This window comes from Lygodium microphyllum, chromosome 6 (genome assembly GCF_053477565.2).
Source record: "Lygodium microphyllum isolate KBCC chromosome 6, Lygodium_microphyllum_v1.1.10, whole genome shotgun sequence".
Lineage (NCBI taxonomy): Eukaryota > Viridiplantae > Streptophyta > Polypodiopsida > Schizaeales > Lygodiaceae > Lygodium > Lygodium microphyllum.
Window position 1 is genome coordinate 53,306,674 of NC_141140.1, and position 26,141 is coordinate 53,332,814.

Sequence of the window (26,141 nt, forward strand, 5' to 3'; positions counted from 1 at the left end):
ATCAAAATGTAGGTAATAAATCCATGATTATAGGATCTAGATAGACTTGAGCATATTAGTTGTGTTCTATTGAATGCTCATTGCTCTCTTTCATGGTCTCTAACACCATGAAATTATCCTTACCAAGCTAATTTCTTGAGCCTAGCCTAACCAATAATCTAAACCATGGTGAATCGTAGCTATTAAATCAAACAAACAAAGATAGATGGGAACGAGACTTATCAAGTCGTAGCCTAGTGAGGTACCAATGAGCTTTGAAGCTCCCAAACATTTCAATAATAATTTCTACTTGGAGCTCCAGGCTCCTTGATCTCCATGAGCTTCGTATGCAAGAGATTGAACTCCAAGGCTACTCTCTCTCTCTCTCTCTCTCTCTCTCTCTCTCTCTCTCTCTCTCTCTCTCTCTCTCTCTCTCAAAACCTCTCAGTCAAAGAGCGCCCCCCCAAAAACACACACAATTGTAACAACTTTTCTCTTCTATTTCGAAGTTTAAAATACTTGTGGGTGTATGCTAAGGAATTTTTTGGAGATGAAATTTGGACATATATATAAAGTTTAAGAATGTTTAAGTCGCGTTCTTTGGTAACACACACACACACACACAAAAGCTACCCTCCTCCTCTCAATAGACATTGAAGACGAAGATGCCCTCATTTTCCACAAGTTGTGGATGCACAAGAGATGCCACATAGGAGATAGGACAATGTAGTGAGCATGGAGACATGTGATATTTTAGTTTTGCCACCATTGGAATGTTTTATTTGGATTTTTTTTTTCACTTTAGATATGGAGTAGACTTTTTTACATGTGGGCAGGGCCACTTACTTGTAATGTCTACTCCATATCTAAATTTAAAGTTTTTTGAATTATTTTGGAGTGCTTGATCACTTTGTGAATTTTTTAGGTTTTTGCATTTTGATTTTTTTTTTCATTTTAGGCTTCGATTTTTATCACCTAGATGCAGTTATGTAATTTCGAGCACCTTTAAATCATGTTTCATCCTTTGCTTTTTTCTACAACCATTACTTTTAGCATTGTGGTTGCTTTTTAGCTCTTAGAGTTGTTTTTTAGCTGCTTTTTATTTTTAGAGTGTCCGTATGCACTTCTAGACTTTGTCTAGCCTTGCTTTTTTCCATGCTATTTTAACTTGACTTGCTATTTTTAGTGTACCTTGTTTTTTTTTCTTTTTCAAGGTGCAACTAAAAAACTGAGGACATAGCCATGTACCTCTTGATGTCTTGGTCCTTCCTTACCCTTTGCTTTTTGATTTTGGTCCTTGCACACCCACTATTTTTCAGTTTTTTATTATAATCAACTAGGAGTGGTAATTATGGAGAACTAGATAGGACAAATGTGGATGGGAACAACTATCCACCTACCTCAACTTTTATATTTCTGTACATGTATATCCACCTACCTCATTTTATATATTTAGATATTCTCTTATACATGCAACATGATGAAATATACTTATTCATTGTTTACTAGTGCACTCTCTTGCCTACTATCCACTTTTTCTCTATCTCAAAATCACCACTCTCTCCATGGTGCTTTTAAGCAAAAGTAGTTGACTTTGGCTAGTTCTTAATAGCTATATTAATACTCCATAGCCCTTTGGTAGCCAACACATGTTACATCATATAGGACTGTAGTGGATAGTGGGCAATATATAAGCTTCTAGCATGGGAACTATTGTTGTGCCAAATGAACTTGTATTTTAGATTGGGAAAATGATGTGGAGAAATTTAGAATGTTGGCAAGGTCTCCTTGTACGAAAGAGTTACACGAGAAAAAGCTACATCTCAGGGTTTTACAAAGCTTGTGCCCAATTACTAGGTTGTTTGAAAGAATCTCAAAGAAAAAGAGTTACCCTTAGATTGGCCTATTGAACTATTAGAAAGGTCATTGATATTCTATAAACCTTTTGTTGTTTTTATTGTTGGTTTTCTTATGGGGAGTTGTACATATTATCCATTTTGTCACATCAATTTAAATAAGGCAACATAGTTGTAAGGGCTTTCCGAAAGCATTACATTTGAAACATGCTTGTGCTTTAGTTATCATTGACAAGAAATAAGAAGAGGAAGATTATAAGGGCAAATAGAAAGAGGAAGAATAATTTCCTACATCGATCTCAAAATTACAAAAAGCTTATTGTTAGTGAATAAAAACTTTGAGTGGAAAGTGAAGAAGAGAAAGAAGAAGAAGAAGGGAAATTAAAGCAAATACGTTTAAGAAGAATGCTCAATTAGAAATAAGTTGTACTTAATATATCACAGACAATCTCAATGGGAAGCCAAAGCGTAAGATGACTTGCTCCCATAAGAATTTTGCCATAGTTATGGCATCATGCTCTCTTGTAGCCCCACCCTCTACCTACTTAGTCATGAAATAGTAGCCACGATAATGCAATGTGCTTGAAATACTATTGGGTAGTAGGGCTGATGGGGCCCATAAAGTATATTCCCCACTTCTCGAAGGGTTGGTGGGTGATTACATGGGAGAGTTCAATTTTATCCATTTCGATTGGAAATTTGGTTTGTTGACACTCATCCCAGTGTTTACAAAAGGGCTATGTATTTGTTCCTATCACTTTGTAAGGTTGACACTATCATCGAGAGATGAAAGCTAGGGGAGCAAATGGGATTAGTTGGAGATCAATAGACGGTAAGCGTTGTATGTAGAGACTTGTGTGGTGCAATGTTTAGGGAAAACATTTTTCAAAATCAATTCAAAAACCTTCAAGATTTCTTTTAGAATTTGAAAGATTTTAAATTATGTTATAATTAAAATGACTCTAGTAGTAGTAGTATTTTTTAAATTTTTTTGGTTTTGTTTTTTGTTTTTTTTGGTGTCGAGACTCGAGACTGACCATTGGATAAATTCGCTCGACATTAAAGCTCCTTTTTTCGTGGATTCGAAACGTTCTTCGACTAAATTGCTTATAAAAGGGCCCTGAGAGAGTCTAGCGTAAACGAGTCGGGGTTCGTTTTCACGCCATGGCTACCCGGTCAGCTTCGTCCACCCCGACGGGACAAGCAGGGTCCCGTCTGTCCAGGAAAAGGAAGCACTGTACCTCTAGCTCTCCCAAGGAGAGCAAGAAAAAGCTCAAGTCGTCGCCAGAAGCCGCAGAGCCGCCGGAGGACGAGAAAGGACGCTCGAACCCTGACGAAGCTGCCACTCTTCAAGAGCTCCCAACAAGCGTGGGAGAGCCATTGCCTGCACTAAAGCTCTTGAAAGCTCTCAAGAGCCGTGAAGCGCCGGGTGACAGGTTAGAAATGCATCCGAACCCGACAGGTCACATCTCTTGATGTTTCATTCATTCATGCAATGTTCTAGAATTCTCCAGCTTCATTATTTGTAGCAAGAATTGCTGTGATATAAGACTTTTCCCAGCTCGAGTGTCCATGCGTGCCTGCAGTCATATATCATATAAAAGCTTCGCTTCATACCGGCTAATGCAATTTGTTTGTCAGAGAAACGTGGAGCACTGGAAGCAAAGTAATGAAGTTACTGTATGCACAGAAGACTGAACAAAAGAATAAGAATACATGAACTTAGAAATACCGAAGCATAAAAGTGTGCCCAACCACACAAGCTGTGGGCAATTAGCAGGGCAAGTAGTAGAGTGCTTCAATCTTCCTTTCTTGAGGAGGATGCAATGTGGATGTATTAGAAAATAATGACATAGAGCAGAGGTGGCCTTTAAACAGGCAGATAGGAAATGATTGAATTGACTGGCCATAAAAGCCACCATAAATGCTAGTTGGCCACACTAAAATATGCGAACCACATGAAATGAAATGTGCATAAATTGCTTGTACAGACTATGAACTGAACTATGCTAATACACTCTCTCGAGTCATGGGCGATAAATACAGTGATGAGAGACCCATCATAGGACATACAACAATGACAGTCAAATAACTCTTGCTGATGGCAATTGTACCAAGTTGCTTACCACAAATAGTAGGTGAATCTTAAGGCCTGCCACAAACAAGCTCTGAGAAAAGCACATCATGACCATGGATTCCTCCACTTTAAGTCACATTGCCAAAGTGTCTCCACTTGTGGGAATAGTTAAAACAAACAAGAGGGAAGAGAGGTGATGCACCCAAGAGCACACGCACACCAAAGCAATGGAGACTTGAGAATATAGAGAGATAGGGCTGAAATCTTCTTAAACTTCTTTCTTTTTTTTGCACGAACCAAGTCTACAATATGATAAAAGACTAATATGAAAGTATTACAATGTATGTATACGTGGACACTAAATGTGAACTTGCTAGGAAAGAAGAGGTGGCATAATAAATATGCCATAACCAAGGATGAACTACGTGGATGTAGTCCGGCTGTAGAATCACTGGCGTATCTTCATGTTGGTCACCTAACACGCTAGTGAATAATATTATGCCACATCAACCAGACACGCAGTGGATGCCAACTTATGTAGAGCTTGATATCTCAACACTTCCCCTCAAGCTCAAGATGAGCTCATGAACTTCAAGCATAGTCCTGAAGTGTTTAAGCTTCTCAACTCCCAAGGCCTAGGTGAAAATGTTAGCAGCTTGATTCTATATGCTGACATAAACTAAGTTAATATTACGTGCTAAAACCTACTCCTGAACAAAATGGTAATGGATCTCTATGTGTTTGGTCCGCACATTATACATTGGGTTTCTAGCCAATTGAATGCTACTAAGGTTATTATAGTAGATGATAATCTTCTTATCTACCCGTATCCTCAAATCACCGAGTAGCTTGCGTAGCCAGGCTATCTCATATGTTACAATTGTAGCATCTCTGTACTTTGTCTCTGTACTAGACAAGCCAATTATTGGCTGTTTCTTGCTGCTCCAAGTAACAACAATATTCGCAAAGGAAAACATAAAACCATTGGTAGATCTCCTGTCTAAAATACTACCAGTCCAATTTGCATTTGTGTCACCATGCAAATCCAATGGTACACTTGCACCGTAGAATAAAGCACAGTGCAATGTGGACTTGACACAACGCAATGTGCGCATCATTGCATCCAAATGTGGCTTCCGTGGAAGCTGCATAAACTGACTTTCCAAACCAACTATGTAGTTTAGGTCTGGCCTAGTGATCGTCAAATAGATAAGGCTATCCCAAGTCTTTTGATACATAGTGACATCCTCAATCAAGTTACTCTCATGTGCACTAAGCTTAGTGTTAACATCCAATGGTATAGAAATAGGCTTGCAATAGCCATACCATACTTTTTCAACATATCCAACGCATATTGTCTCTAGACAACCACATATCCTTTGAAGTCCTGGTGATCTCTATATCGAGAAAATAGTGTAGCTTTACTAAATCCTCTATCTCAAATTTGGCACTGAGAAGACCTTTCACATTATCAATCTTTGTCTCAGTATCACCCACAATGATCAAATCATCCATATATATAGTAATGCCTACAATACTTGCATCACTCTCACATACATAAAGTGTGTGATTAGCGTTCGCTTTGCGAAATCCAATGCTAATAAGTGTTAAGAATCATTCCCTGGATTGGCAGGTAGCACTCTGGCAGGTGCAGGTAGGTGCCACGTGGTAGTCGGATAGTAGCAGCAGTCGAATTGCATCAATCAGCTGCATTTAATGCAGTCGACCTGATCTTTTATGGGCATTATTTCAGCCTATAAGTAGGTTGAGTTTCTAGTAGTCTTTGCATATTGTCTTTGGCAGATTTCAGCCTGTTGACTACGGAGATTGCTCTCGGGGCTGATGGAGATTGAGATCCTCGAGGTGGAGACATATGTATATATTTTCTTTACACTCGTGTATAATTCTACATTCTTATACAACATTCTTCACTGCAAATTTTCTGCGTTTCACTGTCTCTTTCTCTCTCTCTTCTCTCTCTGTTCACTCTTTGTCACGGTCATTCACTTCCGCATTGCTTCACTTTGACAACAAGGTATTCTGTAATCTTATCATGCCATGCCCTAGGTGCTTGCTTCAGCCCATACAAGGCCTTATGAAGTTTGCATACATAATTTGGATGATTCTCATGTTAGACAGTCATTTCCTAGACAGTTGGTTTATGGCAGTCCACGTCCGTAGTACGATAGATTTATTGGTACAGTCGGCTAGATTTACTGCAATCGGCTGCATTTAATGCAGCCGACCTGCTCCAATTATTTCCTATTTTACGGCTATTTATAGCTGGTTTCGTGGCTCACTCCAGTATTCATTATTCAGATTCTGATCTTGAGATCTGTTGGTTGAGACAGTTTGTGCTCGGGCTGACGGAGATCGAGGTCATCAAGTCGGAGACATACGCAGATATTTCCTTTGCCCCCTTGTGTATTTCTGCGCTCTTATACAGCATACTACACCGCAAATTTTCTATGTTTACACTGTCTCCTTTTCTCTCTCTCTCTCTCTCTCTTTTCTCTGTGTTCACTCTTTCTCAATCTTTATCCTATGTTTCCGCATCGCTGCACTCTGACATGGTATCAGAGCGGTAAAGATGGACTGACTAAGGGCTGAATCTATCTGAAGAGGAGATTTCATCGCGACACAAGGTCTGCATTTCTAGGTTTCAAGGGCGAGCAGGAGGGCTGCGCATTGGATCAAGGCTGAAGCGAGCGTGGGCGTGCGGGAAAGGAGTCTAATCGGTGAATTTGCTGCAGGTTATTGCTGTTCAAAGGGGAGGAAGGCTGTGTTTAAGGCCTTCCATTGCAGACTTTATCTTTTTATCGCCTCCGGTGGGTAAAGAAGGTTTAGGCAGCGGAGGAATCAGTCCTAGAAGGCTGCGTTTTCACAGTCAAAGGGGGCTGTTTTTGCGTTTGTGCAGGTATTGCAGGTTAACATGTCTACAGAGACTAATTTGGAGTTCCAGGCGATCATGGACAGGAAGGTGCTTGTCTTACCAGCTCTTTCAACGGATCAAAAGCTTGATGGTGACAATTATCGCATTTGGCGGGTGATGATGTTGGCCATTTTAGAGTCTTATGATTTGGCGGAACTGGTGATGGAGGAGATTAACAGGCCCTCGGTGAGGGATGAGTCCAAACTCTCTTCCAATGCTCGTGCGGAGTTGACCAAGGCCCGGAGTTATTGGGACAAACTGAATGCCAGGATTCGATCTTTTCTGTTTCTGTTTTGCACCGCAGCCGTGATAGCTCACATCGAGCACTTGACAGTGACTCATGAGATATGACTGGAGCTCGACCAGATGTACAACTGGATGACCTTGATGAAGAGGGTTTCTTTGGAGGTGTAGATGCGGACTTTGTTCGTGAATAAGTCTTCTTCGCTTCGGGAACACATCAACAAGCTTCGGCAGCTTCAAATGCAGGTTTAAAATGCGGGGAAGCCTATTTTTTCCGAAGACATGGCGATCGCCTTACTATCCCAGTTGCCGCCACGATTCGGTACTTTTTATTTTGCTCTTATTGCTTTAGGGCGGGAGTTGACTCTTCGGTGGGAAGAGTTGGTTCCTATGGTCTTGGACCAGGAGGAATAACTGAAGGGACAGAATGCTTCCAAATCGGAGGCATTGGTTGGTCAAGCCTCTCAGAAGAAGGGGAAGGACCAAAAGAAGAAGAAGGAGAACAACAAATCCAAGAAGGACAAGGAGAAGGAATCAACTTGCCATATTTGTGGAAAGACTGGTCACTGGAAGAAGGATTACCGCGACAAAGACAAGAAGGATACTAAGAAGAAGGACACGAAGGACTCTGGAGCGGTGGCTGCACCCTCATCGGCTGCTTTTCTACACTTAGCAGTCATTGAGGACTCTACACTGACAACTTCTGATGCTGCGATAATAGCTTCCCAGGCTCGAGAGTGGATTGTGGACAGTGGTGCCTTACGGCACATGACTCCTTTCGTTGGTGTTACCCATTTGCGATCTTCGCGTGGGTAGATTCTCATTGGAGACAGCTCTTCTGTGTCTATTGCTGCGCAGGGTGAGATGCAGCTTATTCCAGATGGATGTGGTGGTATCCACACCTCTTAGGTGTTGCATGTGCCAGGATTGGGGTATCATTTACTTTTGGTTCATAAGCTTTGTGCTATTGTCCTCTTGGTGGAGTTTGACAGTGATACTGTTCGAGTCCTTGATCATGGATCGAGGAAGGTTCTCTCTGCAGGGTATGAGGAGAATGGAGTCTATAAATTGAAGTCTTCTTCAGCTCTTACTTCTCTTCTTCTTACTTCTCAGACACAGTTCGAGCTATGGCATGCTCGGTTTGGCCACTTGAACTACGAGTACCTTCGGAAGGCGTCGCGAGGGTCATTTGTCCGAGGCTTGCTGAACATAGTGGTGAGCCATCAGCCATGTGTCTCTTGCATTCGTGGGAAACTGCATTGGGATGCGATTCCCAACAAAGCTTCTAGGCGGTCTACTTCACCCATGGAGCTTGTATCTACGGATCTTTGTGACCCGATGAGGACCGAGTCCCTGAAGGGGAGCTTGTACTTCGTGTTGATCGTAGATGATTACAGCAGGATGACTTGGGCCTATTTCTTGACTTTGAAGTCGGAGGCTTTCTCTCATTTCAAGGATTGGCTTCTCTTTGAGGAGAACTGTTTTGGCTGACGACTGAAGACCTTGCATTTAGACAAGGGAGATGAATTTATGTCTAATGAGTTTACTCGTTTTTGTGCAGATAGGGGCATTCACCAGGAGTTTGCTAACACCAATACTCCCCAAGAGAATGGCATTTTGGAGCGGAAAAACCGAAGTGTGATCGAGATGGCACGCACCATGATGGAGCATCGCAAGACACCTCAGTTTCTGTGGGCCGAGGCAGTGGCTATCACAGTTCTCATCCTTAATCGATCTCCCACTTCGACTGTTGACAGGATGACACCTTTTGAGGCTTACTTCGGGACTAAGCCTGATGTCTCTTATTTCAGGATCTTTGGGTGTGACGCTTATGTGCACATTCCGAAGACGCAGCGTGATAAGTTCGAGGCGGCTTTCCGACGATAGGTTTTTGTTGGCTATAGCTCCCAATCCCAAGGGTATCGTTTGTTTGATCCCGTTAAGCGAGATGTCTACATGAGCCGAGATGTGTGGTTCGTGGAAGTACAGGCCATAGAGGGGGGTGAGGAGCACCCCGTCCTTGGAGATCCAGGGGAGAGTTGGGCTCTCGAGACAGTTTCTTTGGAGCCAGAGCCTCTTGATGGAGATTCTTCTTCGGATTTAGAGTCTTCTCTTCCACCGGCCACCCCCGAGGAGCTTCCGCTGGTGGATGTTCCTGAGTCTTCAGCAAATAGAAAGCGACGGGGAGAGGTTCGTCCTCCTCGTTGGGCCCGTGACACCCTCCGAGATTCAGGGATTAAGGGGGTCCCTGAGGAGTGGGAACCGGAGGATGGATTGCGGAGGTCATGGAGGAACTAGGCACATTCTTCGGAGCTTGTTTGCTCCAACTATTGTTTGCTGACTTGTGTTATGCAGGATTGAGAGCCCACTTCAGTGAAGGAGGCTTTGCTGTCTGATCATTGGCGGAAGGCCATGGAAGCCGAGTTGGAGGCTATTGAGAGGAATGGCACTTGGTCTCTTGTGCCTCGTCCCTCTCACAAGAAGGTGATTGGTGTCAAGTGGGTCTTCAAGACTAAGTACCTTAGCGATGGTTCTTTGGACAAGCACAAGGCTCGCCTTGTTGCTAAAGGTTTTGCTCAACGCCGAGGCATCGATTTCCATGATACTTTTACCCTCGCTGCTCGTATGGCAACTATTCGAGCTGTTCTTGCCTTGGCTAGCCATAGGAGATGGCCTATTTATCTGTTGGATGTGACATCGGCCGTTTTGAATGGTGACTTGCAGGAGGAGATCTATGTTGAGCAGCCTCCTGGGTTTGGATCCTCGGATGGGAAAGTTTACAGGTTGAAGAAGGCCTTGTATGGCCTCAAGTAGGCTGCGCGTGCATGAAACGAGAAGATTGACTCGTTTTTTCAGTCAAAGTTGGGATATCGGCGCTCCAAAGCTGATCCGCAGCTTTATGTGCACACTTCCAAGGTTGGTCGTGTGTTGTTCGTGTTATATGCTGATGATTTGATTTTGATAGGGGATCATGCACAGAAGGTCCAAGAGACCAAGACAGCTTTACATCAGGCATTCGAGATGACGGATTTGGGGCTTCTTCATTTCTTCTTGGGTCACGAGATTTATCAGTCTCAGAGGGAGATTTTCATCTCTCAGCAGAGGTACATTTAGGAGCTCTTGGTGACTTTTGAGATGGAGACTTGTCGACCCATTACTACTCCTATGGATCCGAATTGGAAAGCCACTTCACACTCAGATTCTCCTGTGATGGATGCTTCCCGCTATCGTCAGTTGATTGGATCCTTGATTTGGCTTCTCAACACTCGTGTTGATCTTTGTTTTGTTATGGGTCTTTTGGCAGGGTTCATGACAGAACCCAAACAGGTGCATTGGCAGGCTGCCTTGAGGATTCTTCGGTATTTGAGGGGGATCTTTGACTTAGGGATTTCTTATCCCACAGGTGCAGATGCTACAGATCTGGTTCTTGCAGGTTGGAGTGACTCGGATTGGGCTAGCGATGTGGACCATCATCGGTCTACTACAGGCTATTGTTTTATCTTGGGTACAGGTGTTATCTCTTGGAGTAGCAAGAAGCAGCCCACGGTAGCCCTTTCTTCTACTGAGGCGGAGTATCGGTCTGCGTCTTTCACCACATGTGAGGTTGTATGGCTTCAGAGATTGTTGGAGGAGCTTAGCTGCCCCCAGCCTCGTTCTACTCTTCTGCGGTGCGACAATGAGAGTTGCATTGCCTTGATACGGAATCCAATATTCCATGTCCGGATGAAGCACATTGAGATCCAGTATCACTTCATTCAGGAGAAGCTTTTGGATGGGACCATTGATGTGGAGTATTGCAAGACGGAGGATAATCTTGTAGATTTGTTTATGAAGGCGCTTTCCCAGGCTCTTCTTAGGCAGCATTCTAGATCCCTCAGTCTTTTGACCTATCCAGGATCTGAGAGGGGATGTTAGACAGTCATTTCCTGGACAGTTGGTGTACGGCAGTCCACGTCAGCAATACGACAGATTTATTGGTACAGTCAGCCAGATTTACTGCAGTTGGCTGCATTTAATGCATTCGACCTGCTCCAATTATTTCCTATTTTACGGCTATTTATAGCCGGTTTCGTGGCTCACTCCAATATTCATTATTCAGATTCTGATCTTGAGATTTGTTGGTTGAGACAGGCTGTGCTCGGGTTGACGGAGATCGAGGCTATCAAGTCGGAGACATACACAGATATTTCCTTTGCCCCCTTGTGTATTTCTGCACTCTTATACAGCATACAACACCGCAGATTTTCTGCGTTTACATTGTCTCCTTCTCTCTCTCTCCTCTCTGTGTTCACTCTCTCTCAGTCTTTGTTCTATGCTTCCGCATTGCTGCACTTTGACATCTCATTCACATGCTGCTCCATATAAACTTCCTCTTGCAACTCCCCTTGCAAAAAAGGCATTCTTAACATCCATTTGATGCATGATCCAACCTTTTGATGTAGCCATTGCTATGGTAGCTGGAGCAAAGGTCTCCTCATAATCAATACCATGAGAGTGTGCATATCCTTTGGTAACCAATTGTGCCTTATAGCGCTCAATAGATCCATCTAACTTATGCTTGACCCTGTAAACCCATTTGTAGCCAATAGCCTTTTTACCTTTAGGTAAGGGCACTAACTCCCATGTGTCATTATTCATAAGTGCAACTATTTCTTTATCCATAGCATGATCCCAATACTTATTATCCATTGCATCCTCAAAATAGGTGGGTTTCACATTTTACACAACCTTAGCCATGTATGCATAGTGATAAGCTACATCGCTATCATATGTTAGCTACATAGCTATCATATGTTAATTGCTGCGTTGGCTTTCTCACTCCACTTGATCTACGTGGTCTTGGATCACTGCAAGGTGCTTTAGTATCATCTTGTGTCTTCTGTGCATTAGGTGCTTTGATAGATAGAATCTTGAACTCCTCATCTAAGCTTTTGCTCAGAGCCATCTAAATCAACATTAACATGAGAGAAACTTGATGATATATGTGTCACAATAGGTGAGTCCCTAACTTTCTCTTTACATTTTTTTGACATCTATGACGTACTTGGTAGAGTAACCTTTGACCTCAATTTGCCACTCCAAGGTCTATCAATGGAACTATGACTAGGAGACTCTTGTGATTCACTCAATGTCTGTGGTTGGTGACTTGTTTTTTGCATAGCCCACACTCTCATGCTCATTAGCCCCAATTGTTTTTTGCATATTGCTATAGCAACTACTCATTTAATCTAAAGCAACATCCTTGCTAACTCTCATCTCACGTGTAACAGGATTATAATATTTGTATCTTTTATGCTCAGGAGAATATTCAATAAATACACATTTTTTTGCTTTAAAATCTAATTTATTGTGCAACTCATCAAGAATATGCACATAGGCAATACATCCAAATACTTTCGGATGGGACAGATTTGACTTTCTACCCATAAATTTCTCTTCAGGTATCATACCATGTACAATAATAGTGGGCATCTTGTTCATAATGTATATAGGAGTAGCAACTGCTTTAGTCCACTAGTAGTGAGACAAGTTTCTTTTTGATATCAATGCATGAGCCATCTCTGTAATATGCTTGTTTTTTCGCTCAACAACTCCATTTTGTTGCAAAGTATATCTACATGTATACTATCTCTATATACCATTTTTTGGCAAAAAATTAGAAAACTCATTGGAGAGAGAATCTCCCCCTCCATCCAACCTTAGGTATTTAATCTGCAACCATGTCTCCTTCTCAACCAAAGCCTTAAAACTTTTAAAGTGAGTGAACATTTAACTTTTTTCACGCATAAAGTAAACCGATACTTTGCGAGTATGATCGTCAATGAAGGAAACATAATACTTTGAATCACTTAAAGTTGTAGTCTTTGTAAACTCCACACATCAGAATGTATCAATTTAAGTGGCTTCTTGCATACATGCTTTTCATGTGGAAATGCATGCTTTAATTGTTTTTCAAATTGATATGCTTCACATACTTTATATATCCCATTAACCCTAAACTTGAGCAAGCCATCCACAATAAGTTTTGATTACATATCTTTCAGCTGTTGCACATTCACATGACCAATTCTCTTATGCCAAATTTCAATATTAGCCACAATACCTGAATCTTGTGCAAACATGGCATCATTTATTTCAGACAAACTTACATCAAGAGTAAACAATTTGCCAGCACGTTTCCCTTTTATAATCAAATTGCAATCATTTTTGAGATCTTTTACATAACAATCATCAGATGTGAATTGAATTTGTAATTCTAGTTTTTCCATTTAATCAAAAGAAACCAAGTTTTTTGTAATATTTGGTACATGCAGTGCATTAGCCAAGTACTTAGTTTTTCCATTCTATATACTCAAAGGAATATTTTCAACATGAGTAATTGGGTGAGCTATATCATCCCCTGTCTCCACATAGCTCAGAGACTTTGGATTGCACCTCTCTCTAAATCACTCTTTGTGAGAAATATGATTAGAGGCACCTAAATTTGCATACCATATATCATTCTTTGATGAACCGTCAGCAGTCATGGTATTCATAAAGTACTGTATAACAAACAATAGTCTACTTCTGTCATCATTGTTTTTGCTACTAGATGCATAATTACCTTATTGCTTTTTTCCATTTTTAACTTTAGCGTTCTTTTTGAAGCAATTTTTAGAAATGTGGCCTTGTTGACTACAATGCTAATACTCTTTGCTATCACCAAAATTCTATTGTCTATTAGAATTTGCAACTTGCTCTCTTTGGCTCCCCCTTTCTCGGGATTGTCTTCCTCTATTTTGCTGTGTATCATAATCTTGACCACGACTACCACCTTGGTCTTTGTCATGACCTCTATCTCTGCTAGTATAGTAAAATACATATTCAGGCTTGTTTTTGCTTTGAGAAGAAGAGGAATCCAAGCTAAGGTTGTTTTCCTCAAGTATCAACATAAAAATCAAGTCTTAAAAATCAAGGATATCATCTCTCTTATTCATAGATGACTTGAAGAACCTCTTGTATTCATCTCTAAGTCCATCTAAGCATGTACGCACAACATCATCATCATCAACTATCACATTGATAGACTAAAGAGCTTCCACAATATTCTTGATCTTTAAGACATAATCATTAATGAATAGGTTTTCTATTTTCACTTGGCTCAGCTTTGACTTGTTGAGCTGCAGCTTTTTAGTTTTTGTGTTTATTTCAAACAGCCTTGCCAAATTCTTCCATGCAATAGTGGGGGTTTTAGATTTCTGTAAATAGCCCATCGTACTATTTGTGACATTGACAGATAGCCAATACATGGCTTTACTTTGTGTCTCCTTCCAATCTTTCTTAGTCTTTAATTGTTCTATAGTAGCACTTTGTGCAGAAACTTCATGTGCTACTGCCATGTCTCCTTCAATGTAATTTCAAACACCTCTGTCCTTCAAGAAATTTGTCATTCTGAACTTTGATGCGGGATAATTGTTCTTATTAAGATTCTCTCTGACAATTTGGTTGAAGTTGTCAGACATTTTGACAAAACAAAAAACCTTACAAAAACCTGCAATCTGCAAGCAAGCTGACACCAAGTGCTCTGCAACTAAACATGCAGCCTTTTTCATTGACTGTACATCAATGATTGCAATATGCAAACTATATGCAAATGCTTTTTGTGTCTGCAACCTAGCAAACATCTGAAACCTTATAGATTCGAAATTTGTAACCTGTGCACCTGTAAATGATAGACATAGCTGAAATTGCAGTATACCCAAACATTGATGTCAGGACTACTTGTAGGTCAGAACGGAGACCGAAATTCCAAAGATCACAGTGGGAAAGCTCTAAAGGGATTATTTGCTGTATATAGACCGTTCTTTCTGCTCACCAAGTTTCATTGTAATCGGAGATTGTAGCCTTGCTAGCCTCAGGAGCCTCTTGTGGCTATAACCTAAGGCAAATCAAGTACGGTAGAAGAGTTTCTTATCCATTACTTGCTTGCTTGTTTTTGTGCTTCAACACCTTTACCTCAGCCTTCAATTGAGCTCCATGTAGTTGTGGGACGACTCTTATATCATGAAAACATACAAGAGGGAAGAGAGGTGAAGCACCCAAGAGCGCGCGCGCACACACACACACACATACACACCCACAAGCAATGGAGACTTCAGAATACGAAGAGATAGGACTGAAATCTTCTTTTACTTTTTTTTTCCTTTTTCCACTCAAATGAACTAAGTCTACAACATGATAAAAGACTGAAATGAAAGTACCACAACATATGTACGTGCGGTTACGTGAAGAAATTGCTAGGGTTTGCATTGAGGGAACACAAAGTGTATGACCATGACAGAAAACGCAAAGACACAGACATTGATATGCAAAACTCAAACCCTAAACCCAAAGCGCAAAATGCGAAAACACAAACATAAATAGAGAGAGAAGGAGAACTCTGGAGGTGGTTGATGGCTGAAATCTCCATGGTAGAGTGAGAAATCTATAGAGAAGGATGGGCTAAATGGTGAGTAGTATATCTATTTATAGATGTGGATGGCCCTTTTCAAATTAGGGTTTACACTCTCTCAAACCGCTCCGTGTTTTAGGGTTTTTCATTAATTAAGCATGTCTTGGGGCTGTTAAATGAGGCTTATCAAATGTAATGCATTTTTAAGCTCAATGCCTTCTCGTAGGCCCAAAACAGGGATAGAAAGGAATGCCAACCCATGTTTATCTCAAGATGTCCCACTCCAAAGCAGCTAGGGCATCAAATAAAGGGTGTATTGCATAGTACAAGGGAGTTTCGGAAACAGGAGAAATAGAAACGGGGAAAATCAGAGCTTTAGAGTTTCGACCAAATTTTGAAAAAGGGAAAACATGGTTTGAGATACTAAAATAAATATGTTATTACATGGATATGTAAATATATGAATCCTACAACAATATGTATTCAAATTTTATACAAAACTCATGAGTGAATATTCAATAGTTAAGACAATTTAATACACTTAAGACATTGTTTTTAAAACTTTAAACAATAAAATAAATTATAATTTATGACTCATAAATTATCTAAAGACTGATATCAAGAATGGTGGAACCAAGATGTATAATAAGCAAAATCAAGATATATGTGAGTTTGTGATGTGAATAATTTGTCCAAAGTCTAGTTGGCACCGAGTACGAGTAACTATTGAGTCTGAAATGCTATATTGACTCTTGACTTCTAACTCCAGACTCTTGAGGTATCGTGAGTCTAATCTCTAGAGTCCACAAGTCATGACTCATTCGGATTGTGATGATCCATGCACTATCTTCTCATCCGACTTTGAGGACCCTTGTATCCCTTGATTGGATTGATATGCCTCCAAAATAGATCTAGTGCCATGATAAGATAATGCCAAATAGAAATTTGCAAATAAGTTAAGAAATAAAAAAAGATTGAAGAAAAAGGAGGAGGAGGGGAAAACTAAAAAAGAAGGAGGGTGGAAGAAGAACTTTGAAAATATGAAGGAGAAGAATCTAGGAGGAGGGAAGAAGAAGAAGAAGAAGAGCTGTAGGAGATAATGTGCTTGAGTAAAAGGAGGAGAGAGTTGCATAGAAGATAGGAGCGAAAGGAGGTGAATAGAGCTGTAGGAGATAATATGCTTGAGTAAGAGGAGGAGATAGTTGCTCGTCTCCCATAGAGTATTGAAATGGCATTTCCTTGTTCCTGTTTTGGTCTGAAATGGCTGTTTTGTTTCGGGGCCCTCGAAATGCCGTCTCAGGTACTATGGTGCACGATAGTTGTCTAGTGGCCTATCAAGACTATAGATGTAATCATTATCTTATTGAGGGAGTCCATGTAGTTACCCCAGAGAGGCCAAGGTATCGGATAAAGGGCACACATCGACAGTCCAGTGGCCTACCAAGTCCTGCAAAGGTGGATGGAACCACATTGAATCTTTTTTTGAAATTTTTGGGGTTTGGAAAAGGTTTGACTAGAGATAGTTTGTAGTCAATTAAGTAACTGTGCCCATATGGAAGAATGAAAAGGGATGGCCAGATCCAATACACCTTATAATAAACAAGCTTACCCAACCATACACGGGTATCGATCATGAGGGAAAAAGTGATGAAAGAGTGGTGATGTGGTGTAAAAAGTATCGATGGAGGCAACTCAGGATCTGCTCAAGGGTGCTTTTCACAATGAGATGCATAGTATGCTACATGCTAAGAATACCCATGTAGCAAGTTCCACTTGGGCAGTGTCCCTTGTGGGAAATTGTTCACTTACCCAAGCGCCCTTCACAAAGATAGGTGCAACAACAATCTATGCAGTCATACACATTTCATTGTTGTTGTGAAGGGTGCCCTATACTCAGTCTCACAAGACAAGGTAGCCACTATAGGTTGTTTCTTACTTAGCCACGAAATGCATGAACGGTCTAGAAAGAAAGTGTCCACTAGTAGATTGCCTAGTGTTTGAATCACTAGCCAAATCAAAATCATTTGGGTGAATTGAATCCTCAAATAGTAGTGTAAGCAGTCCATATCTAATATAGCAAAAGCATGCTTCAATTCAGCCTTGAAATTTGCAATTTTATGCTCTTTTGGTTTGGTGATAAGCATATCATCTACATCATAGAATGATTACCAGCAGGCCTCCCTCCTTTTCATTCTTAATGTAGAGAGTGGGAGTAGTTGGACTACTTGTAAAGCCAATGCTGGCCAAATAAGCATCAATCTTAGAGTTCCATGCATGAGGAGTTTGTTTTAATCCATAAAGAGCTTTATGCAATTTGTAGACCATGTGCTCTTTGCCTTTCACCACAAACCCTAGAGGTTGTGACACAAACATCCTCATGTAGGTCACTGTTCAAGAGTGTTGTTTTGATGTCCAATTGATGTACTTTCCAATCATAATTTGCAGCCATAGCAATGGCACACCTAATTGTACTCATACATGATGTAGGAGCAAATGTCTCCTCATAATCTATGCCTTTCTTTTGTGCATAGCCTTTTGCTACCAAACATTCTTTGTACTTGTCTGTAGTACCATCAGCCTTGCGCTTGAGTTTAAAAACCCATTTGGTATCAATGGCTTGCTTGCCAAGTGGCAACTCAACAAGATTCCAAGTATGGTTGGTGGCAATAGAATCCAACTCTTCTAGTAGGCTCAGACCCCAGGGAAAGTAGTAAGAGGCCTTCAAAAACATCAGCCGAGTAATAGGGGGTTGGCATTTCAAATTGATCATGTGAAAGGCTGCATTTCTAGCAAAATTAACATCTCTATTGACAAATGCTTTCTTTGTGCATGGATCATACAAGCAATAGCCTTTGCTTTTCGAATTGTAGCAAAAAGAAATGCATTTTAAGGCCTTGTCATCAAGCTTGCTATGAAGCTCCTTCGGCACATGTGTATAGACTATGCATCCAAATATCCAAGAGTAGTTAACCTTTGGTTTCTTTCCATACTAAGCCTCTAAAGGTGTGATAGTCTTTAGTGCCTTTGTTGGTGCATGATTTAAGATATGATTAGCACACTGAAGATCCTTAAGACAAAACTTATGTGGTAGCTCTTTGCTCTTAAGCATACATCTAGACATTTCCATGAGGGTCCGATTCTTTCTTTCAGCAACACCATTTTGTTGGGTTATCCTCATAGTGGCATGATGTGTAATACTTGTTTCAAGCAAAACAAGTATGCATGACACTTCTTTTAGAAATCAAACATATGCATTTTACCCAAGATATATTCTTCACATGCATGGGGAGGTGGGGTCTCCACAAGAGGTAAGACATCCACTATACGACAACATTGAAGAGTCGTCAGCTTGCCAAAACTTGTATGACTGAATTGGGCATGCCATAGCTTCGCGTTTTGCATTGTGGGCATAAGAGTTCTAATTGCCAGAGCATCATGAGATCTCTTATATGTATCCAACAAGAAAAGGTTCTTATACAAGGTGCTTGACAGTTGAAAAGCGTGATCAAGCTCCCTGTTCATGACAAGTCACTTGTCATTCTCAAAGATGACTTGAGATCCATGCTTATTGAAAGCAAAAATTGACAATAGATTTCTAGTTTTATGAGGCATAAATGAGACATCTAGAAGCATGAAATTTGAGCAATCTGTAGCAATAATCAACACTGAACCAATGCCACAGATATCATAATTGTGTTGTTAGTTGCACAGATAACATGCTCCACTATAGGGAGTGAATACAAAGATGTAAATAAACACTTTTGTGAAGTGATGCTCTTGGATGCCTCATCGTCAAAACCAAGTACGTTGCATTTTATTAGTATTAAATGTAGAATCAGCCATGGAGTGTTATAAATACATATTATTAATCACCATCAGTAGATCTTGAGGCTGATGTCTCTTGAATAGCCAAACCGAAGTCTTTCTTCTCCTCTTTGGCCAATCTTTTCTTGCATTCATCAATGCAATGTCCAGGTTTCTTATAATACTGGCATTTCTCCTTTTTTTTTTGCCTTTTCTATGTCTTGGGCAGCCTTGCTAGATGGTTGTCCCACATCAGCTTTGGGTTGATTTTTCACATACTACTTTGCTTTACCCTTGCCTTTGTACTTAGAGAGCATGGCTACATCACCTGAATGCATATCAATGTTTTTCCAACTTTGCTCTTTCCAACTCCATGAAAATTTACCATCTTCTTCCATCGCTCTTGCTTTAGGACATTGAATGCAAGATCGCACTTAATCATCGTGCATGCAATCTCAATGTCTGCAAGTTGTTGCCTCCGACACATGTACGATTGAGGGCTCGAGAGAGAGAGGATCGCCTCTTCGATGCTCCATGAATCTCCATTCTTTGCATTTTGCCAGAGCCGAATGCGGATGTGGACTTGCCATTGCTAATGGTGGAGGTATTAATCAAAGATAAGCCTGCATTCGAGGCTTCCTCATGAGTAGCCATAGGTGTTGGTGCCGATGCACTAGTGTCTCTTCCTCCTCTAGTGGATCCCCTCATCTTGGCGAGAATCTCATTCTACGATGCTTTTGAGGGATTTCCTTGCATGGAGCGACTTTGCTGCGTCGTCTTGGAAAGGTGTTGGAGAAGTCAGGTCGCATCACTTGTGTAGCGCTTCTTGCAATTTATGTGATCAACTACTGCAAACACAGGTTTGGGAGTTTGGATCAGGCTAAACATAGCAGTGTCAGCTCAGAATTGTGGGCAACAAGCTGAGGAAGATTAGAAGAATGATGGCGACAGCAGCTGCTTGCAGCTGCAAGGATGAAATACATAGAGATTTGGTATGCGTAGGCAGCAGAACAAGTTCATCCTAGCATATTCTTAGTACACACCATGGTTGAGACTATCAATGGCATTTACTAACATGCCGCTGTCCTTGGAACCAGCTGTAAACCATTGAAAACTGAGCATAATCTGATCATTTGCTAGATGAACCACAATAAAGCATATTCTCAGCATAAACCATGATTGAGACTATCAACGTCATTTACTAACATGCTGCTGTCCATGGAACCAGTTGTAAACCATTGAAAACTGAGCATATTCTGATCATAAATTGATCATTTGCTGATCTAAGAACTGATCACAAACTACTGTAAATGTGACCTCAAATTGATCACAAACTGATCAGTAACTAATGCAAAAACTGATCCCCAAAAGTGATCGTAAATGGTTTTCAAACCAATCGAAAACTGAGCTGAAATTGATCTCAAAACTGAGGCAAAAACTCATGTCGAATTGATCATGAATTGATACAAAACTATAGTTTCAATGCCTGGGTGAAACTCATATTTATTTTCATATATCTCACAGTGACTACTACACTGAGTAGTGGCCTCATTCCAGACATACTATTAGCACAATACCTTGGATGCATGCTAAATACATCCGAGATTCACTACATACTAGAGTTGTCCACAATTGGTGGAGTGGAAGTGCTACTTTCCCTTGAGCATCAGGCAATACTTCGGATCCTTGCTCTATTGAACTTGATTGAGCCTGAACTGAAGCGACTGTAATTGAAAGTCATCTAGGTAAAGTTGCAACAAGTGAGGATGGTCTACCAAGTCATCCTCTTCCATCCATTTTGTATCTATTGGTGAAACAATGTTGAAGCTTCACCTAGAAGCATATGGAAACTTTACCTTTATTTGCCTCAAAATCTCCACTAGGTTGTAGGCCTTTCTTTCCCTTAAGCATTGCGATGCTTTATACTTTCACATTGCTGCAATTGCAACTTAATTAATATGCAATATTGCATGCGGTTGACTAGCACCTCATGTGTATCTGACATGCTAGGAGCACCAGATGCATTAGGAAATATTCTTGTTTGTATACTTTGGACCATTGCAATGTGACTATGCATGGGAATTTGCATACTATTAGCCATACCAAGATACATTTTTCCATACATTGTATGCATTACTAGCAGCATTTTTCCTCATGACCAACACCCTACGGAGCATTTGCATAACCAACATTAATCCGATGAGTCCCAAATATAGTGGGCTGCATATATACATTGCCAAATTTTCCACTTTGTGCCCTAGCATCATGCCAACATTGTTATACATGGGGTTATGCATATTACTAGCCATACCTTGATACATTGGGCCTGGCACACCATGCATTGGTTGCTGTATACCATAAGGAGTTGTGCCATGCATCCCTGTATGTGGTCCTTAACCCACCATAGCATGGAAACTAGTGTCACCACCAAAGGAACTTGGTTGCCCTATAATTGCAGGCATGCCTTGCAATCCAAAAGCCATTGGATTGGCACTTCCAAGTTAGCCTTGTATATGTATTAATTGCCCCATTGGCATCATTTGCTTATGCTCACTATCCACATTTTAAACTTCATGCTATTGTATTGGCTCTTCCTTCGGTGCATTTTGTTGTCTCGAAGCTCTCAAAGACAATTTTCTCTTCTTGTCTTTGCTGCGCTTCTTTAAGGGTTCAAAAAGTGCATAATCTGAGGATCATTTGCCAATTGCATAAACATTTCAGCTGCTATCCTTAGATGACCTTTAAACTGGTCATCAAATTTCTCTTCCTCTTGTTGATCATCAACTTCTAAAGGCCTAGAAGGACCTACATTTTAGTCTAACCAACAATATTAGCTTGGTGTCCATGTTGCATGCCTTATCCAAGATTATACATTGCATTTTCCCAACACTTTGTGAATTTTCAGATCAAGAGACAATATCTTTGCTTGATCCCATCTCTCTATCTGAAGACATTCTTGCTGTAATGCTTCGAACAATTTCAGCATTAGAGCAAAGCTTCTGACCTTTAATTAGGTGCCTTGGGCCTAGTAAGTCAAGGTAATTGATGGTATTCCAAAAATGGAACGATGAACATTGAAACATGCCTTCCTCCTTGGATAGGGTGGTAAATAACCTGATTAAATACTAGTTACAACAAACATAAAATTATCATAAACTGAAAATGCACACTTCACCACTTTGATCTTGGGCATTGGACATTCGGTTGGCCCTAAATTGGCACCCCTTTTGGTATTTCTTTAATGCAAATGGAAGGAGTATAATTGAGATCCTCTGATTTTCTTTGCTCATCCAAGTGCCTCTTGTTGTGAAAATGGTCTAGCAAGCCTTCAAACCAATTTGCCCCTTGATTTAATTGGGGATTGGCCTTCACCTTGCTCTTTGAAAGACAAATTCAGTCTCGAATTTGATATTGGCTGATTGGCCTCTTGAATCTCCTTGAAATTCCTTAATTTTAGTTGTTGAAATTCAAGTCCTAGGCCTTCAATTCTGAGCATGCATCGTGAGGTGGCTGTCAAACCCTAATTTTTGTTGTAAATTAGGGTTTACAGTAGAGATTGATTGAAACCTCGTCCTCTAATGGCTCAAACTATTGGAAAATGTTGAAATAACTTGAGAGATGGTTGGGGGATAAGAGAGAATGTTGTAGAGAGAGAAATATCAGAGTTTCATCGCGAGAAACGTTGAAAAGCTATTGCTGCCCTGCTCAAACAGCCATGGAAGCTGTCACCTACAGCTTAGGACCACTAGAAAGACTACCACATACTCTTGTATACTGTCATCTACACTAGAAGAACCTTGGGCTGCTTTCACTTGCTGTTGGAGAACTCCAAACTGTTGTCAATGGTGGCTGCAAATCACATCAACATCTCCTTGCCCTCTAACAACCTCCTCTCTCGTGACGGCTGGAATAGGCTTCCACCAACCCCTAAGAACGTTTTTTCCACTTGCATAGGCAAGTTTTGCTAAGTGGCAGCCTTTTAATCCTATTTTTTAGCATTATTTGGCTTATCAAATTAGTTTTCAAAATATTAATTCTAAAAATAAAGCTCCTAAAAACGTTTTTCCCACTTGTATGGGCAAGTTTTGCCAAATGGCAGCCTTCTAATCTCATTTTTCAACATTATCTAGCTTATTAAATTAATTGTCAAATTATTAATTTTGAAAATGAACTAAACAATTATTCCAGTGCTCAAAAAATTAATTATACTAGCCACTAATTAAATTGTTTGGGTCAATTCGTCTTCCAAGTATCCTTGAGCAGTTATTAGCCCTTACACCGGCATTAATTAATTAAATAATGCCTAGTCTCTAATGCCACGTGTTGGTTAGCTTGTTGGGGGAACAAATCCCACGGACATTCCAAGTGGCAATCCCCATTCGTGAAATCAAGGGATTCATGGGTGAGGTTGCTCACGCCTCGCTTGCATCTTCTTAGCTAGAGCCTCCAAAATTCCTTTATCTAGAAACCTGCCAAAACAGTAAAAGTGTCCTATCCTATGCGAGGAGTTTTCGTAGGGGAAGGATTGCTTCCATTTTTCACAGGAAAATGAAGATATTTGTGATCACATGGGGTGCTCACCTTGCCTCTATGATCAAAAGCAAGGCGTGTTGGAGGATCCCTAGGGTGCCCGATTTGCAATCTTGGCTACACCGCCTGCTTTGAATTGGAGGGGTCCATGATAGTTGTACGTGGCAGCTCAAAAGATTTATCCTTTCTATGCACATATGTAGGGAAGGCATTTTGAGTGTTTGAGCCTAAACACATCGGTTGCTGAATTTCAATCTTCTTTACCTTTCATCGTTGAACATGAACCCATCCCAAATCTTGAGGGTTTTAAGAAAGCATAGGTTGCTTTTGCTGGACCACATCCTTGTGCAGAGATCGTTCCCCAATGAGTAGTGCCCCCATCATCTTTTTAGTATTTGCTTGGCGTGTAACGGTAGCACCCTTTTTGTCCAAACACTCAGCCATGAAATGACCAAGCTTGGTGCAAGTGAAACAATGATCTGCAAAGGTGCCCCAGTTAAAGCTTAAATCATAGAGAATGCATACCGTTGCAATTAAGGGGCAGCCAATTGGGTCTTTTACTGGAGGTGTCCCATAGCATACATAAATAATTCCTGTTGCCTGCCCTCATACTGGGAGGCACCAAGACAGTACCAATTGCTGCCATCTGCCTGTCAGAAAAGAGGGGCAGCTTGCCCAAAAGATACATCTCTATTTGTGGCTGACATGAGCATGACCTCATAGAAGCCTTTGGGGCCCATGAAAACCTTGTCAACACAATCACACCTGAGGATGGAAGCCAACCATTGACGGATCGAAGGGATCACTGGGATCCTATCCGTGAAGAAGAGTATGATGCCGCGTTCATAAAAAGTAGAGAAAGATCGAAGCAGTTTTGTGTGTCAACTTGTGCATCCACAATGTCCTACTCATCACAATTTGGAAGATTACTATACTTGTGCTGAACATTTTCTCCCAGCAAAGAGTTAGCAAACTCTAGTAGATGTTCCCAATCCAGTTTTGGGGGATTATTGGAAGCATTGGCAGTCTGTGCGTACGAACGCGGTGGGGGTTCCAAAAAAGATGCCGAGTTATCAAGAGTCATCATCGGAGCATCCTCATCATGTTTACTGCTTTTCACTACAGGTTGTGGATCAGAGATTGGAGCTGCTTCCTCAGCCATCTCCTCCGTGCATGGGACCATCTCATCCTCCCCCTCTGAATCGGGCCCCAAAGCATCAACCACCTGATCTATAAATGCTGTATTGAGCTTAGACATGCTGCAGGTCTTACCCTTCTGATTGCACGTGCCTGTTATAATTTTCTCTCTCTCTCTCTCTCTCTCATGCAGGCTGGTCCTGCGCAGAGGCACCGGTACAGCACACATCAGGTGACAAACAGCAGGGTGTGGTTTCAGGCTGGTGCTGCCTTTGGTACTGACAAACAGTGGCTGGCTGATGCTGTTGGACAGGCGCTGCAGGAAACAGGGCCTGTGTGCAGCAGGGAGCACAGTACAGGCAGAATTCAAACAGGCACAGGGCCTCCAGGCAGGCTGCAGGCTGGAGGAGGAGAGGGTGACTGGGCGCTCTCTCTCTCTCTCTCTCTCGTGCCCATTGCAGGCAGACAGTGCCTTTGCAGAGCAGACAGGGAGGTGCAGAGGAGAGACGAACAGGGCGCAGGGGTTGAGGGCGAATGGGGGCATGCAGGGACTGGCGGCCGCTGCAGGTGAGCAAGGCACAGGTAGGAAACGATGAGGTTGGGGCTGTCTGTTGACTGGCATGCAGGCGTAGAAGCCCTAGGGCAGGAGCCATCCCGCCATCATTGACTCTCTCTCCCAGCTCGCTCTTGTCATTTTCTCTCCTTTACTCTTGAGTTTCTCTATCTTTGGTCAAGCATTTATTTACAAAGAGGGTTGCTCAGCATCAATCATCGACTTGTCTCCAGGTCTCTTATGCGTCCATGCCTGTAAGTTTCTGAATAATTGTCATATTCAGTTTCAAGTAGACATCCTTTTCAGTTTCTTGAAATGACAAGTCTTGGAAATAAGAAAATATGATAATTGTTAGGCATACTATGCGTATGGGGCATTTATAGGTGACCATGACAACATCATGATTATTACACATTCAATCACCCATAATCTCAATTGCACAGCATCCGTTTACTGGCTATTGCTTGCTGGATACTGCTCACCCTCTGTACATTTAACTCTTGTTAAGGATTATGCCAAATCATAGAATAGTTCAGCTGGTCTTTTGGCCACCACACTCTTTCAAATGGTATATAAAAGGCATAAGCTTCAACTCCTTA

At 41.2% G+C, this 26,141-nt stretch overlaps 1 protein-coding gene across 6 annotated transcripts in view; it reads left to right on the top strand.

Annotated features, from left to right (window-relative positions):
* Window positions 1-2,963: 2,963 nt before the first annotated feature.
* LOC148034559 (Urb2/Npa2 family protein) overlaps window positions 2,964-26,141 on the top strand; it is a 93,194-nt gene continuing 70,016 nt past the window's right edge. For all 6 annotated transcript variants that reach the window (XR_015691093.1, XR_015691094.1, XR_015691092.1 and 3 more), the window contains exon 1: window positions 2,964-3,271. Coding sequence is in view for 2 of the 6 variants with exons in the window: in XM_087679505.1 (XP_087535631.1) it covers window positions 3,000-3,271 (272 nt within the window). In the remaining 4 variants the exon portion in view is untranslated. The remainder of the gene's footprint in view (window positions 3,272-26,141) is intronic.